This window comes from Rhyacophila brunnea, unplaced genomic scaffold (assembly GCF_057557595.1).
Source record: "Rhyacophila brunnea isolate RB1 unplaced genomic scaffold, BYU_Rbru_1.0 scaffold_6, whole genome shotgun sequence".
NCBI lineage: Eukaryota > Metazoa > Arthropoda > Insecta > Trichoptera > Rhyacophilidae > Rhyacophila > Rhyacophila brunnea.
In genome coordinates, this window is record NW_028233276.1 from 24094692 (window position 1) to 24110631 (window position 15940).

The 15940-nt window shown below is 32.6% G+C and overlaps 2 protein-coding genes across 2 annotated transcripts in view; both read left to right on the forward strand.

Annotated features, from left to right (window-relative positions):
• The first annotated feature begins 2969 nt into the window (after nt 1-2969).
• Nucleotides 2970-6624, forward strand: LOC147065440 (short coiled-coil protein B). The gene is made up of 2 exons (XM_085956751.1): nt 2970-3392; nt 4488-6624. The coding sequence occupies exons 1-2, from the start codon at nt 3128-3130 to the stop codon at nt 4631-4633; spliced, it is 411 nt and encodes a 136-aa protein (XP_085812877.1). The 5' UTR covers nt 2970-3127; the 3' UTR covers nt 4634-6624.
• Nucleotides 6625-12350: 5726 nt separating this feature from the next.
• woc (zinc finger protein without children) overlaps nt 12351-15940 on the forward strand; it is a 30412-nt gene continuing 26822 nt past the window's right edge. Inside the window, exons 1-2 of the mRNA XM_085956251.1 lie at nt 12351-12431; nt 14102-14781. Coding sequence (XP_085812377.1) covers nt 14166-14781 — 616 coding nt within the window. The 5' untranslated portion in view covers nt 12351-12431; nt 14102-14165. The remainder of the gene's footprint in view (nt 12432-14101; nt 14782-15940) is intronic.

The following is a 15940-nucleotide window of genomic DNA, read 5'->3' on the forward strand; positions in this document are numbered from 1 at the left end:
TCATATAGGTATCACATCAACTTACAAGACACAACCACATATTTAAAATATTTAATAGTCTTGAAATGAAGTAGCGCCGCAGGAAACTTTTTTTTTTAACTCTTAGAGTAAATTTGTAATGTCTGTTATGCCCGGGCCCCCAGGCTCATTATAAACTATGCATTTGCAAACTGCAAACCTGTGACTACATTTGTGTTAAACTTGTCACGCCTCCCTTTGCAACACTCCGCGCCCTCCAGTTTGGAAATCGCTGTTTTACAGTATAGTCTTTCACTCTTTTGTAACAGTATAAAATATTGTCATCAAAAACAATGAGACAAAGATTTTATTATCCAACCTGCAAAACAGAAAATTTGAAGATCAATAATTCCATAGGCAGAAATAGTTCATATAGTTCGTACAACTGATGGCCAGAGAGCTACTAATGATGTACAAACATCTCAATGGTATATGTTCAGCGAATAGTCCAGCAGCAAACGCCATAGAGTGTTTCTTGGGATAATCTAGATGAAAATCGTTGAAATACAACATCACTGCGGTCAACTAGATAAATTTTGCAAAAGAAACTAGGATCGTTATACTTGTATTGTCAGAACAGACTGCTACACGATGCGTCATGTTAGAACGTGTTAGTATTATCTGCACTGCCCAGACTGCGCCATCTGTGCACCAGCATACACTTAGCCTTAATGACTGAAACAAAAAGTTTATGGATTGTAATATTTCAGAATCACACAACAAAATTAGAAGGAACATAATATATTTCTTTTTTTTTCTTTTTTTGTTAACTGTCAATTCATGGTGGAACTTCATTGTATTGTTGTTTTTATTTAATAAAACGCAATTTTTTTATAGTACCTATTCCACTTTAATTAATATATTAGGACCGGTTTCGTCCGCCTGACGAAACCGTATAATAATAAGAATAAGTACTATAAAAAAATTGTGTTTTATTAAATAAAAACAACAATAATATTATATGCCTACGCCCTACCTTATAATTTACTACTTGTGATCGTCAACAGATTCGTCCATGTGAAATATGAAAAGAAAAAGGAGACAAATATACACTATGAAGAAATTGACTCTTGACAAATCGTCGCTATAGGATTGGTTTGTCCGAATGTCCGATGTTTGACGAATATCCGTTTTTGTCAAAATCGACCTTTTAATGCAGAATGTTTTTTTGTGTCTAATTCGACTAGAACCATCCTTTTCTTTAAATTACTTTGTAATGGTAATGAATACATCATTCATATGCTGTAAAAATAACAATTTAAATATCTCCATGTATTTAAATATAGGATTATGAAATTGGTTTTTCGTCTCCTGAACATTTGGTCTATTCGACAAACCAATCCTACAGCGACGAAATACAGATCTCTTTAACTATTAGGTATAATTAATGGTTTTGTAATAATAACGGTGCTGCGAAATTATGGCACCTTACGAAGGCTCAGAGCGACCGTATCCTGAGCTTCGAAAACAGATGTTTGCGACGGATACTGGCTATGCGGTGGTAGGTATGACTTTAGGACTAACGAGGAGATAAGAAAACGCACCAAGCAGCCTCAGGATTCTTGGAGGCGCAGCGTGGTGTCCTTATGCTTCAACTAAGGGGCGGATTTAGCAGAAGAAGAAGAAAAAGAATAATAATAATGTTTTTAGTAGGTAGGTACTAAATAAAGTATTTTAAAAATATGTAAAAAAAAATTGGCTTGCTTATCAACACATCATAAATGTTGGTGTGATTTAACATACCTACGTCAATTTAAATGGTTAAAATTATTATTTAAAACTTATAATAGGAGATACTCATAGTACACAATATCAAGAATTATATCATATTATACTAGGTAGGTACATAATTAATCTAAAAGAAATATAAATATTCTTCTGAGCAATGTACATTATGTTGAAAACAACTGGCACTCTGTAGGTACCTAATTTAAAAATAGATAGCTCATGGACAATTATTTATTGAACAATATATTTTTTAATCACAAAACCAAGATATTGTTGTAAGTACCTATGTTTTTATTCATAAACACTATCATGACATCTTACCCTGTGAATAAATTAAGTCACTGAATATTTTATAGAATGTTTGATATCATTGATTAAATTTATCATATAGGATAGGCCTTTAGCTATATTCATGTTTGATGTAACTATACACATTTTTTGATAGTTCGTAAAATATTCGTAGCCATGCAATGGTTGGTGTATTGGTATTACATGGTAAGCAGCCGATGAGGTATTAATAGGTTACTGGTGGTTATCAGCCAATGAGATTTATATCGGATTTACCCAAACTGGGGCAATGCACGATTTTCGTTTGTAAGAACATCACGATCGCAGCGAGAAAATCAAACCTCATTGTTTGATATCCAAAATTTTCTCACGAGGAAATCTCTCGTTTTCATTTTATTTGTTGTATTTACTCAAATGACATGGGTAATATTATTATTATAATAATTTATTATATTAATAAACTTATTATCATTGCAGCTGGAAATGGTATTGCATTGTAACAAAGAGATTGGACAGTACTCTAAATTGTAATGATTTTTGTTTCCAAAAAAATAATAATGTACTAATTATGATAACAAAAATACCTAGGTACTTTATAAAATTAAATTTTTGATAAAAGGATTTTGCTAGAATTTTATTTGATATGAACTAACCAAAGAGGTTGGGAGTTCTCAATCTCTTTGGAAATAATAAAGAATATGTGTCATATTTTGTATGGTATAAACACCAAATATACCTACGTACGCAGTGTTGCCAACCGTACTATAATTATAGTATTTGTACTATATACTAAACAAGCCGACTATGAAAAATCGGGAAAATTTTCATTTTCAACAGATGACAACGCGTACTATATTTTATCTCCAAATACTATAATTTTGGAGGCTCTGTACTATAATTCCTCTTTCAAAATATGGCAACACTGTACGTACGTCAATGAGCTAAATTTGACAGCTAGTCAAGTGAAAATCACTTGAATCACTGTTTAAATTTAAATACATTGACATTATTATTAGTGTCAGGCAATTATCTTATTTAAAAACTATTCCATTAATTTAATATTTAAACAGATTTTTATAAAAATCCAACTACTATGTCTATGATAGGCACAAAATTGCAAGATGAAAATATTCCATTAGCAGATGACGATCCCCAAGTAATTATAACGGATGACAGTAATGACAACGATCTCAATCACGGGAGGTCTATGGATTCTATTCCGAGTTCATACACGAATGGATCCTCCAGTCCGGGGCTGGTAGGCCCCCAAAGTCTAGACCCTGACATCAATGCTGATGAACAAGAAGAGAAAGCTAGACTCATTTCACAAGTGTTGGAGTTACAGAACACACTGGATGGTAAGTTGATTTAGCCGTCGTTATTCCGATTATTGTATACACTTTTCTAGTTAAAGCTCAAGCCTCAAGCGCATCATTAAACCAACCTAATAAGCTTAATACATAATGTTGTAGGTTCGTCTTCGTACACTAGTCGATTAGATGGATATGAGTAAAGTTATAAACATATCAAGCCCTCAATTTTACTGTATATCAATACCTATTACTAAAGTATTTAGTCGGTTCTGGATTATAAACAATAATAGATCCTTTCAATTAACTGTGAAAAGAAAGATATTAAGTGCTTTCAAACAACAAGTACATATAACTATCCAATGCAATGAAGTCAGATTTAAATGATTTAAGTGATCTATTCCAAACTTATGTAAAATTTCGTAAGTACCATTTTTATTTTTTATTTTTAATGTCATAAAATAAAGTCATTCTGTTAAAACTGTCATTTGTGAAACTAAAGAGTCAATATGCCCTGTATACATTGATGTCAATTGTTAGTAGCACAATGTGGGAAGAGCATTGGTAGAGTTAATATTTATTAATAATGTTGAATGTCAATTTAATTTCAATGAATAACTTTACTATTACAATGTTTTTTTTTTATATCATTGTAGTTACAACTGGGGGGTACTTACATGACTCGGCAGTTAACTTGAATTGTGTCCGGAAACTTGTATGTATGCAGTTCACCGTATCACACTTCACCGTGAAAAAAATGTTGTATGGGAAATATAATATGGCCGTATATTAAAGACCGTCCAACCTCTTTGGGTCGTTTAGTACTGACATAAAATTCATGTCTAAATAAAACACGGTTTTTGTCGGTTAACACTTTACAGGAAGCCACCAACAAACAAATTTAGAAAATAGTCGATATACTGGATTATCTGTTAGGTTAGGTTTTCATTCTTGAATTCTTGAATTTTGCCAAAATCAGCAATGAAAATTGAATTAATGTTCATATTGAATCTAATAAAATTGGAGACCTTATAGTATACGGTCATCTCTTTCCGATAAGAAAGCTCACGGCGAACTGTGCTACGGTGAAATGTTTTACGTACAATTCACATGTAACCAACATGAATAATCTTTATTTTACAGACCTATCGCAGAGAGTGGACTCTGTCAAGGAAGAAAACTTGAAATTAAAATCTGAAAATCAAGTTTTAGGACAGTATATTGATAACCTCATGTCTGCATCATCAGTGTTTCAATCGACATCACCTAGTGTCAACAAGAAGAAATAGATAGTTTCCACAAATGAATTATTGGAACGCTAATTATTGCTTCTTGTGTACACTTTAATAGCTAGTCAGTTAAAAATCACAATTCATTGAAGAGTTATTCTTCCAATTGAAGAGTTGTTATTTTAAGAATAATATAAGTTTTACTCTTAAGAGTCTTAAGTAATAATTAATTAATAGCTTTTTCTACAATGCAAGGTAAAAAAAATATTGATTAGCTTTTGATGTGCGATGCACATTATCAAATATCTATTGCACCTTTAGATTTTATTGTATTTGAATAAGTTTAAACTAACATCAAAGACAATTTATTCTATTATGAATCAAAAGACATTTCATCAGTCATTTTACATTGTTTGAGTCACAATTAGAACGATAACATGACACTCAAATGTATGCAAGAATTCATTGTTGTATAATTACGTGATAGTCGTAAGAATTATTATATGTGTTAGTAATTTTTATTTAAAAAACTTATTATTCACATATTTTACTGATTATTGAAAAGTAATTTTTTAAATTTACGTTTTATTTGACTGTTTGAATTACTAAGAAAATAAAAATTACTAACGTGTACATAATAATGTATTATTATTAGTAGATATTTCCATAATGCTTTTACAGATACTTGCCTTAAAATGGAGAAAAATCTCAAAGTTTATTTTATCAAATTTATTGTACCCACCGTGGCCTGTTTGGTAGACCGGCAGTTTCTGAAGCCGTGGGTCGAAGGTTCTGTCCTGCGGCTAGGTACAAAAAAATTCATGTATTTTTTCAATTATCATGATTCAGTGCAAGGACCCAATGGGTTGGTGACCGAATTGCTAACAACGATTCTTCGTAAAAAAAGTCTGTTGATATATTCCACGCTTAAGAGCGAACATTATTTAATTTACGTTTTTTTTTAAATCAACCTAGCACCTAGCTTAAAATTTCGTCATTTACTTAGTCATGTCGTATACAAAACACAAATTGTATTCTACACTCGACTTTTATTTTTTCTCGCTATCGTTGGCCTAGCTATAAATATTGGATCTCTGAGGGTAATGATGAGACTATTGGTGCCCCTTTATCTCTTTTAATAGTAGGATTTTAATAAGTATTAATGTCACAGATTTAAAATGCATTTATTATATTTTCTAAATATTAAAGAATTTTCAACCACAAGTATAGATTGTAACCATTGAGATGGCTGCAATAAGCCATTGACAAGTACTATAATCAAAATGACAAGGAATTCATTTATTTGACTTGATAAACACATGAGTAATCTTTCAACAGTAAAATGTCTTCAAGTAGAAAAAAAATACTGTTGGGTGAAAATATGAAGTGAAATGTAAACTAAAAATATGTATATGTTGGTATAGGATCGTTATCTTTGTTGATGTCTTGCTATTACAATTCCATAGCATTTATTTACATTTAATAAAAATATGTTTGCTGCTTTCATATCGAGATAGGTAGGTACATAATTTGGATAGACGGCACATAGAGGAAGTGAAACTTTCCGTTACAGTTGACAAGCCAATGTAGAAAATCAACAATCGGGTCTGACATGTCTTTATATTGAAATAGGTATGTTGTTATATAATCTCAAAAGTGTAATAAACCCAAATTTTGATGTGCTGATTTTTCATTCTACAGTTGCAGGAAAATGTGCGAAATTATTTAAAATAAAATGATTCACTACACTAATATTTAAGTTGTTTTATTGAATGAATTATTGTTCCTAGTATATAGTAACATTTACCTCTAAGCTAGTGATTTACAACCAGATTCTGTGAGTATTCAAATAATTAAAAAATTCTTTGCTTTATAAAAAAAAACCAATTATATTAATTTAACAATCAGCGTTTGAAATAGAAAAGTTTATGAACCAAAGCGCTCGATAACCTACCTAATTACCTAATATGAACAAATGGAATAAAAGTCTATAGACATCTGATACGCATTACTTGTAAAGATTGGGACAGGGAAAGTAAAAACTTGAATGGAAACAAACAAATCTATACGAAATATGCTCTCAAAAATGGTATTACTTTTCCTTAATTTACCTATCACATATAAGGAGTGTATGGTTTGTCTACGCACATCACTAGTTTGACTTAAAAATAATGTATTTTTTATCCGATTGTTTAATCCTATGGAATGGTTGGTGCAAAACTCTCGTTAGTCGGAAGTTATGTCATTAACACAATCACTGCGTACCTTTTGATTAATTTTAATTTCACATTTAAATAACATGTTAAATGCATCTAATGGCCGTTTAACGGGGACATGGCAGCTGTGACGTCCGCGACGAACGAGTTAAGATTGCATAAAAAATTTGTAACAAAACAACCCAAAATCTTATTTTTGTTTGTAGAAATAGGTGTATACGACTTGCCAAGTTTCTTATTAAACAATGTAAATTAACATCATAATAATTTCCACATCGGAGTGCCATTTTCAATTTTCCACAAGATGGAGTGGTAGTCTCGGGTATTTCACGAACTGGAGCACTGCTCCGGTGCGTTCCAGTCCATTTCGAGTGCTGACGATATTACACAATGTTTGTATCCAATATACCAGATGTAAAGTGAATACATGTTATTAACATGTCATGTCATTTTTATTATTAACAATAAATAAAATTACATAGTAACCCTACTACAATTACTTAACACATTTATTTGAGTTTATGCATGAAACCTAATATTATATGGGTTCCCTGAGATTTTACAAAATATTTCAAGGATCCCTCCATACAAAATAAGGTTGGGAATCACTGAAAAAAACTAAACTTGAAACTGGCAAAAAGTGCTATGTTTTAACAGCCCCTCTCTTGGCTGTGTTAACTTTTAGAGCGAGATAGACAGTTTTGCGCTTTAGACCAGTGTTCTGTAACCAGTGTGCCGCGAGACGATGCTAGGTATGCCGCGGTGCAAAAAAACAAACAAAATTTTGTATATTATACAATACTTAATAGCCAAATTTGCAAAATATGTACATTTAGTTCTTCCTCCTGTGTTATGTATATTAAAATTTAATTATCTATCAAATAAAAAAATATATATCAATGTAATTTTGGTGCATGACCCCCACAAGGGGGAGTCTGACGGGGCACTAGCCTGGGGGCCGGCGTGGTGGGTCAACCAGATAAGTGAGATAAACACAAATTACAAATTTGGTTTAATAGTAAAAAAGCGCTATTTTACTGTTCTGCTATTCATATTTTAAAACATGCGATTGTAGGATACAATCAGGGGCGGCTCTTCCTTAAGGTACCAAAGGGACAGACCCCGGTCTCCTCATCATTCTGTAGTCAATATTCAATTGAATATTCATGTTATACGTGCCTACCACAATACATTGATTTTGTATAAATTAATTAAGTATATATTTTATTTGTACCGTTTGCCCATCCTTGATTCTTGTTTCTTGGCGCAACCCTAATGCTCTATGTGAGTTTTGGCTCTACCTACATAGTACATACACAACGATACTTCTGGGGTCCAAATTTGGTGGCCCCTTAAAGTCAAAGCAATGTTTATATTATGAGATGCTATATGCGATTGCCAGTTATGATTCTCAAAATTCATAATGAAGCTGAATAATACGTACGTCTGTAAGCCGCTTTGCACGTTTTACCCACATGTACCGATGCTGGACCGGGGACACTGTTGAAAATACCTGGTCCTGTATAAGTGTGAGTAGGTAAAAGTGTGCGTATTATTATTATAATATATTATGAAGTTATCTTGTCGGTCGGCTGTAAATTCATGTCCCATGACCCGCCGGTTTAGTTTATTAGTTAGTTTGCTAGTAAGTGATCAAATATGTTATCTATCTCCTTAAGTTTTAAATTATATTTGTTAATACATACTATAATAATAATTTATAATATCTTGAATGATAATAACAAAAGGTATGTGTTATTTCAGTTAATTAAATCAATATTAATTTGTATTACCTAAATATTAATTGTAAAGTACTAGTTGTGGATAGTTGAATTTCACGTTAGTAAAATAATTTTGATAAATAATATTAGGTATTATGATGAATGAGGTGGTTTATTTATTGAAATATAAGTTCAGTACATTGACATTTGAAGACAAACTAGAAGTGAAACGATTGGGACCTCACCAACCTAGTGATTTAGTTATTGTGTATGAACCAATCAAAACAAAAAAAAGCATTTAACTCCGAACGGTTTACCAAAAAAACATGATTGACGGCGAGTGTATCCTTGAAAAGACTATTTTGTTTTCCTTGTAGCAATAAGATTCTTTCGAACACAGGAGGCATATGAAGATGAAGTAATAGCTACAAAAGATATGTTTTCTACGGTTAGATTAATGATTAGGTAAGTACTTATTAGTTATTTCACGCCATCTGACCCCACTTACTAAAAGATGCTAGAGCCGCCACTGGATACAATTAATTATTATTGTGATAATACTCGACAAAAAATTATTCTATCCCGACAACTATCCATAATTCAATAAATACTAAAATATTGCTAATACCATTAATTTTACCTCAAACTCCATTTGAAAAACACTATTTTAGAGTATTACAGAGTCTTTAACCTTAGCGGTAGGTAGGGGGACCCACTAAAGATCCTGGAATGCGTTCCCTCTTCAGGATGTGCGGTCCATGTTTTGGTGTATACATTGTTTTACGTGTGGTGTGGCCGCAAAATCCTGGGAAGGCCTTTGGTGTGCTGTGGGTGAGAAAAGTTTGCGGAGCACTGCTTTAGACGGCTAACTATAAATAATAAATATACTAAACTACCGTCGATAGCTGCCTTGTGTATATAACGGACGCACAGGTGCGGAAAGAAATCAGCGTTCACATAACGCTTAGGCTTTAGAGTCTAAAACCTAAGCCATGACAAATTTAATCAAATGAGGAAAATGTGCAGAGAATAGTTTATTTCTATTATGGTCATCCTAGTTTAAAAAAGAATAGACTAATTATTTTTATTGATTTTTTCCAACACATTTCGTAATTCGATTTTCGGTTCCATATATGAGTCGTATAGTTCCTATATACAATAAGTCCACTTTTGGTCAAAATTGAGATAATGATGACATTTTTTACTACCGCCAGCGCTCCATAATTTCGTTCAGTTGATCGGTTCCTAAAGGCTATAAATTCATATGAAAAGAGAGTTTCAAAATCACGATGAATTCCTATCCGCGATAAATCCACGGTGCGGTTTGTTCAAAAGGCCGATAAGTCCATGCGACCTTGTAGACAGCCAATAATTAGCATCGAGCATTTGCTAAAATCAACATGGCCGTTGTAGCAGTTCGCATTATCAAAAGTATCTCAAGTTTTTAGTAGAAATACAACGAAATAATGTCTGATCTTACCCAGAATGTTGCTAAAGTGGAAGTAAATACATCAAGGAAACGATTCATCAATTAGGAATTATGGAAAAAGAACGTGGATCATCGGGAAACGTATTTAAAATACGACTATTTTGCATTAAATATTGGCAAATACTGGGTGATTGAGAATTTCTCTCGAATTAAACAATTGTTTTTATTTTAGTTATTTCCGTACTTTTTTGTAAATGTTCTACCTGCACAAAATAAAATCTGTGTGAATGTAAACTTCCCTCGTTTCAAATAATGGTTTTTTAATAACATTTTTTTATAACATTTTTTTCTGTTAACAAATTACTCGGACGTTTATTTAAAAAAAAATATTGTGATTACATTATTGATAGTAAGTAAGTGTCAATATTATACATAATAGGTACATTTGTGTAAAAGTGCATGTTGTTTTTTCAATGTATGCTTGATCCAGTGCAAGGGCCCAATGGGTTGGGCGAATAGCTAACAACCATTCCTCGAAAAAAAGGGTCTGTTAATATAACCTTCACTCTGTGGAGGTTCATATGCTCTGCTTAGGAGCGAAGACGGTAATTACATTTGTGTATCTTTTTCTACTATCACTTACCTAAAAAATCTTTTAAAGTTACCTAACCATGTTAATATTTTATTGATTTTATTTTAATAATCATTTGTCTATTAGATGAAGAGAAGACAAAACTTATGTTCGATTCGTTTTATGTATTAGGTTTTATGATAATAAATAAATTTTAAAAAAATCCGATTTTTATTTTATTGACGAAAATTCTCACATCACCAATGAATGAAATCATTCTAACAAATTATTTTTGTATTTATTGAAATAATAATTGTTTTTTATTTACCCTATACTTGTCAACCACTTATCGTTAGTGTTGAGAAACAAGACCGATAAGTCACACCTACTGGGTTCCTAAATACGATAAATTTGACAGTTATTTTCAAATGCCGATAAGTCCATCACTCTTTTGTCAATTTCTCCTTTACTGCTACGAAAATGATTAATTTTATTGTGAATATTTGTATAAAAACAACACACCACCATAATATAAATTCAATCATAGGTTTTCATAAGAAGAAGTAGTATTAAATGAAAATATTTAGTTTGCCAACATTTCATCAAAGTGGACTTATCGTATATAGGAACTATACGACTCATATCGTATGTGGGAATAAATGGGTAAGTACTTATAATACAATTTATGTAAAAAAAATATATATAAGTAGGTACTACCCATAGTATAGATAGATTGCAGGGAACTCAATAGATTGTCTATTTTCCAAAGGTTTTATTAAAACTAGAGGCTAGCAAAATTTAAATTTGTTTGCACAAAACTGTAGTAGGTAACACAAGATACCTACTGATAATATCAAATACCGAGTAGGATAACTAATAAATTATAATATTTTAAATCGTTTCGAAGATCATCATTGATTTATACTCGGTTCATTTTCAAGGAATAACAAACCAATAGTTTGCAAACAAAACTCGGTCCATAAAAAGGCGAAAAACATTGCAATGGCATTGTTCCACCTTAGCTACAATTTTCCCACAGTTTTAGAGGGACGTTTAATAAAATGATTTGATGTTTATTTATACTGCCGATAAAAGTAAAATCGCTCTGAAAAGAAAATCGTTTGGAGTTGGCATTCGTTTTACCTAAAGCCTTCCTTCAAGTTTTCTCGCCGTACATTGGTCGACAACTTTTGATATGTGAGAGAAAGATTATTTTTTCAATTGAATAGTGTTAATTGAAATTTATAATATTAACCCCACAACTTTCGTGGACTTATAAGAAATTTTACTTTTCATTTGTTCTTCTTTCGTACCAACGCTTGTAGAATGACTTACAAAATATTTACGATAAAATGCAAACATTGTCCACTCGCGTGGAAGCAGAGCAGTCAAGGTTATTTAATTTTCATACAATTTCGATGTGTTCTAATAATATAATTTATTTCTACCATTCGAAAACCTATAAAAACATTCAATTATTAGATATAGGGATCCCTAATTTTTGTGACAGCGTACAATATTAAAAAAATATAAGCAATTTAGCAATGGAACTAGCCTCATGATCAAAAGGAACAGGCGTCACATTTAATACCAATGTGACAAAGAAAAATATTTTTTATTACTGAAAAAGGCGAATAAAATAAAGTTACCGTTTATCTATATACCAGCTTAATTATTAAATTCAATGAATCCTCTCATACCGCTTAATTTGGCAAATTTCAATGTATTTTATTTATTACCAATACTATGTAATGGGAGGAGAAAGGAAATTATTAAAAAAAATGCAAGTAAAAAGGAATTTTGTAAGGTTGGTAATACCGGCGTGAGTAGCGCTGCCTCTAGTTACAAAATGGTGCGCGTTTGTTGTGCTTTCGAGATAGTGTTGTTCATTAAACGTTCGTAAATATCAATTTAATCAAAGGTATAACAAAATTTCTCATTTCGCAAGAATTCAATTTGACCGTATTGATGTAATTAGATATAATTTTTCTTTTACGTGTCGTACTATCATTGTGAAAGCGGTATACAAATCCGACAATGTAGCCAAGATATTCATCCAACGCACTGTGTAACGTTTGGTTTTTTTGCACATTTATCGGTTTTCCGTCCGATATGTGCATTTTTACTGGCAAAATATGTGTGATTATGTGTCATACTGATGTTTGGTATGTGAAATAAGTATAAAAATAAGAGAATTAGTGCGCCAATATGAGTGAGAGGCTATGAAGTATTAGCGCGGGATCCGCTGTTATTCGTCTGCATATTGGCTCCTCCTCTCCTTGTACATTACGTCGTTTTGTACGCGCGTTGAAACACTCATCGGACGTAATTTTTTGGTTCAATCTTTCACGAGGCTTGTTGTTATAGAATATTTCAAAAAGTGGCGGTGGTAATAATATTGTTTTTTTTATTCATTACTAATTTACCGTCGAAAATATTCTAAATGCTCCGTGAGAAATAATGACAATTCGTCTTGTTTGTTTATAACCTTACCTTGGTTGGACGTTGCAAAGCGAATGAAGTTAGGAAATGGGACACTTCATGCAAATAATAAATTATCTTCACTTCGCCTACTCTTTTCAACCGTGAATTTACTAGCCAAAACTATTCAAATATGTCTTGTAAAATTACAACGGACACTATTAATTAGTATCCTAGGACTCATCTACTTTTTACTTAGTTATATTTAGGTATGACAACTACTAATTTTCTGGAAGAAGGCAATGTTATTTTTTTGATTTTGTTATATTTATTAATTCTAAAAAAGTAAGTTAATCTTAGGACAAGGAATATTTGACAAACTTTTAACCTTTAAATTTTGACATTTGACAAAATATCTGAGAAATAATTCAATACTAGCAGAGCTAGTAATAATTTTTTAGTAGGTGACTTTGTGTATCATGTACGTATAAAAATGTTCAAAAGAAAAAACTTGGGTAATTGTGCCGCAGATGCCGTCATAGCTTTTATAATATTTTTTTTACGAAAACAGTTTATTCCATGTAGACAGTTATAATAAATACCTTTTTCTGTCGGCGCATAGGCTTTTCAAACCAATAATTGGCAATTTTAAATTTGAAATTTTCATACATTTTGATGTATCATTATCACAAACTAAGATTATATTAGGTAATATTAGGTTGGGGTAGGTTAGGTTAGGTTTGGTTTGGTCTAAAAAGAAAGTTATAAAATTTCATCACAGCATCTGCAACATATTTACCAAAACTTGTTCTGAAGTATGAATATATAAGTACAAAATTACAAACTGACAATCCTACATTTAAAAATGGTATGATACACTATCCCTGCATACCTGTCTACCCAAATCAGATTGCAGTCTAAATAATGTACCAATATATAAAATGAAATGTCACTATATTTTAACTTATCACAGGGTAACCGACTTTGAAATTTTACACAACTACGTTTGTGTTGAATCTATGTACACAGTATACACCTATATAATATGTCACACTCAATTGATATTATGAAGCTATTCCAAGATTAGAAAGTCCATGGTTTAATTTTAGCGAATAGTTAGATTAATCTGTAGCATAATCTCATATTGATTTCATCGGTAATTTGTTTCAGGCCTGTGATGCCTCTATCTGTCCGCCTATTGAGACTCGTATTACAGTAAGAGAGAAGAATCAAAATGGAAGAACAGGAAGCGACAGCAATCCCGGCGGGCACGGAGAAGGAAGAAATGCCGGACGGCTTGGAGCCTGTCAGCCCTGACTCCGACACGCCCGGACCCACCGTCAAACTCAAACCTGACTCCGTCACTAAGCACGGCCGAGACAACGACCGGGAACACAATGACACGGAATCCGCTCTTGTTAGCCAAACAGAAACGCCATCTGACAAATTATCCACTAACGATTTAGGCATTGACGATCTGCCGGAGCATTCTGACGAAACAGCTGAACCTGTCGCTCCGGTTGTAAATAATTTACAAAATAATTTTGACAAGGATTCTGAAGAAAAAACTGAAGACTCCGTGGACGACGCTGGCGGTAAATTGGATCCAAAAGACAATAGTGAAGAAAGTGAAACGGTTGTGGAAAATAGTTTAGAGAGTGATAGTGAAAAATTAAACAATTTGGATGATGATAAAACTGAGCGGTTAAAAGAAACAAGTGATAGTAAAGTTAAAGAGGTTAGTTTAAGTGATACTAGTGAAGTGAAACATGATGCCGACCATGAAACCACCGGCAAGGTGGATAGCGGGAAAGGCCACGTCAAGCAGAACGGCCCTGACAACGGAGAAGGTATCACAATTAACTCATTAATTGCCATGTTTTTCTGTTTAAGAAATCCCAAGAAGTTTTTCCACTCAAAATTATTCTATTTGTAACATTGTAAACAATTAATACATACTACATAGGTATTACTCGATCCTTGATTGTGGAGGATTTAGGCAAGGCTAATGTGATTATTGTTGGGCACAATGCACAATGAAATTTGTCTCAACACCAACAGTTATCGATCAAAACTGCCAAGAATCTTGTATTCTCTCTCATGCACACATACGTGACAGACGCAACTACTAGTCAAAACTTGAAATATCAAAATATTCAATGTCAAAATCAACCAACAAAGAAATAAATTTTTCACACAGACAACAGGCATGCATGCGACAACAGATGTTTTTTGCAACCTAACGTTGCGTGCGATGGTACATTAAGTTAGATGTGTTTTGTGTCAAAATCACATCGACAAAGTCGACGTGTTGCAGTTTAGATGAGTTTGCATGTGTGACCCACCTTATCGTCGCTATAGGATTGGTTTCCCGAATATCCGTTTTTGTCAAAATCGACCTTTTAATGCAGAATGTTTTTTTGTGTCTAATTCGACTAGAACCATCACTTTCTTTAAATTACTTTGTAATGGTAATGAATACATCATTCATATGCTGTAAAAATACGAATTCAAATATCTCCATGTATTTCAATATAGGATTATGAAATTTGTTTTTCGTCTCCTGAACATTTGGTCTATTCGGGAAACCAATCCTACAGCGACGTTATGGTTGCTATTGTTGATTGTTCGCATCAAGCTATTGCATTGCTTTCTCTCACTCGACACCCTTCTGACTACGCCTCTTTGACTACGAGGCTCTTTGTGATAATAAGAATATTTTTTTTTACCATTGACATACTTACGAGTACATCGAGTATTACACCATAAAGTAATTAAATGCTGTAGAAGAATGTCCCATCAGTTGAGTTTAGAGCAGAGCAAGCTCTCTCGTAATTCTGAGTATAAAAACTTGTCTCAGTTAAACTTTGAAGTACCTTTTGTTTGAATAGTTAGACATGGTGGGCTAGAAATAGGCCCAGTTTCAGGGCGATTGGACCGACTCACTTTAAGATGCTTCGTGCCCTAGGTGACGTCGGTCGCTGTCGCAAAAAAAATGAAAAAATGTAA

Excerpts from the sequence above, each read along its gene's own strand:
- LOC147065440 (XM_085956751.1), top strand. The coding sequence starts at position 3,128 with ATGTCTATGATAGGCACAAAATTGCAAGATGAAAATATTCCATTAGCA. Across the intron at positions 3,393-4,487 it reads GTTACAGAACACACTGGATG|ACCTATCGCAGAGAGTGGAC; the intron begins GTAAGTTGATTT and ends TTTATTTTACAG.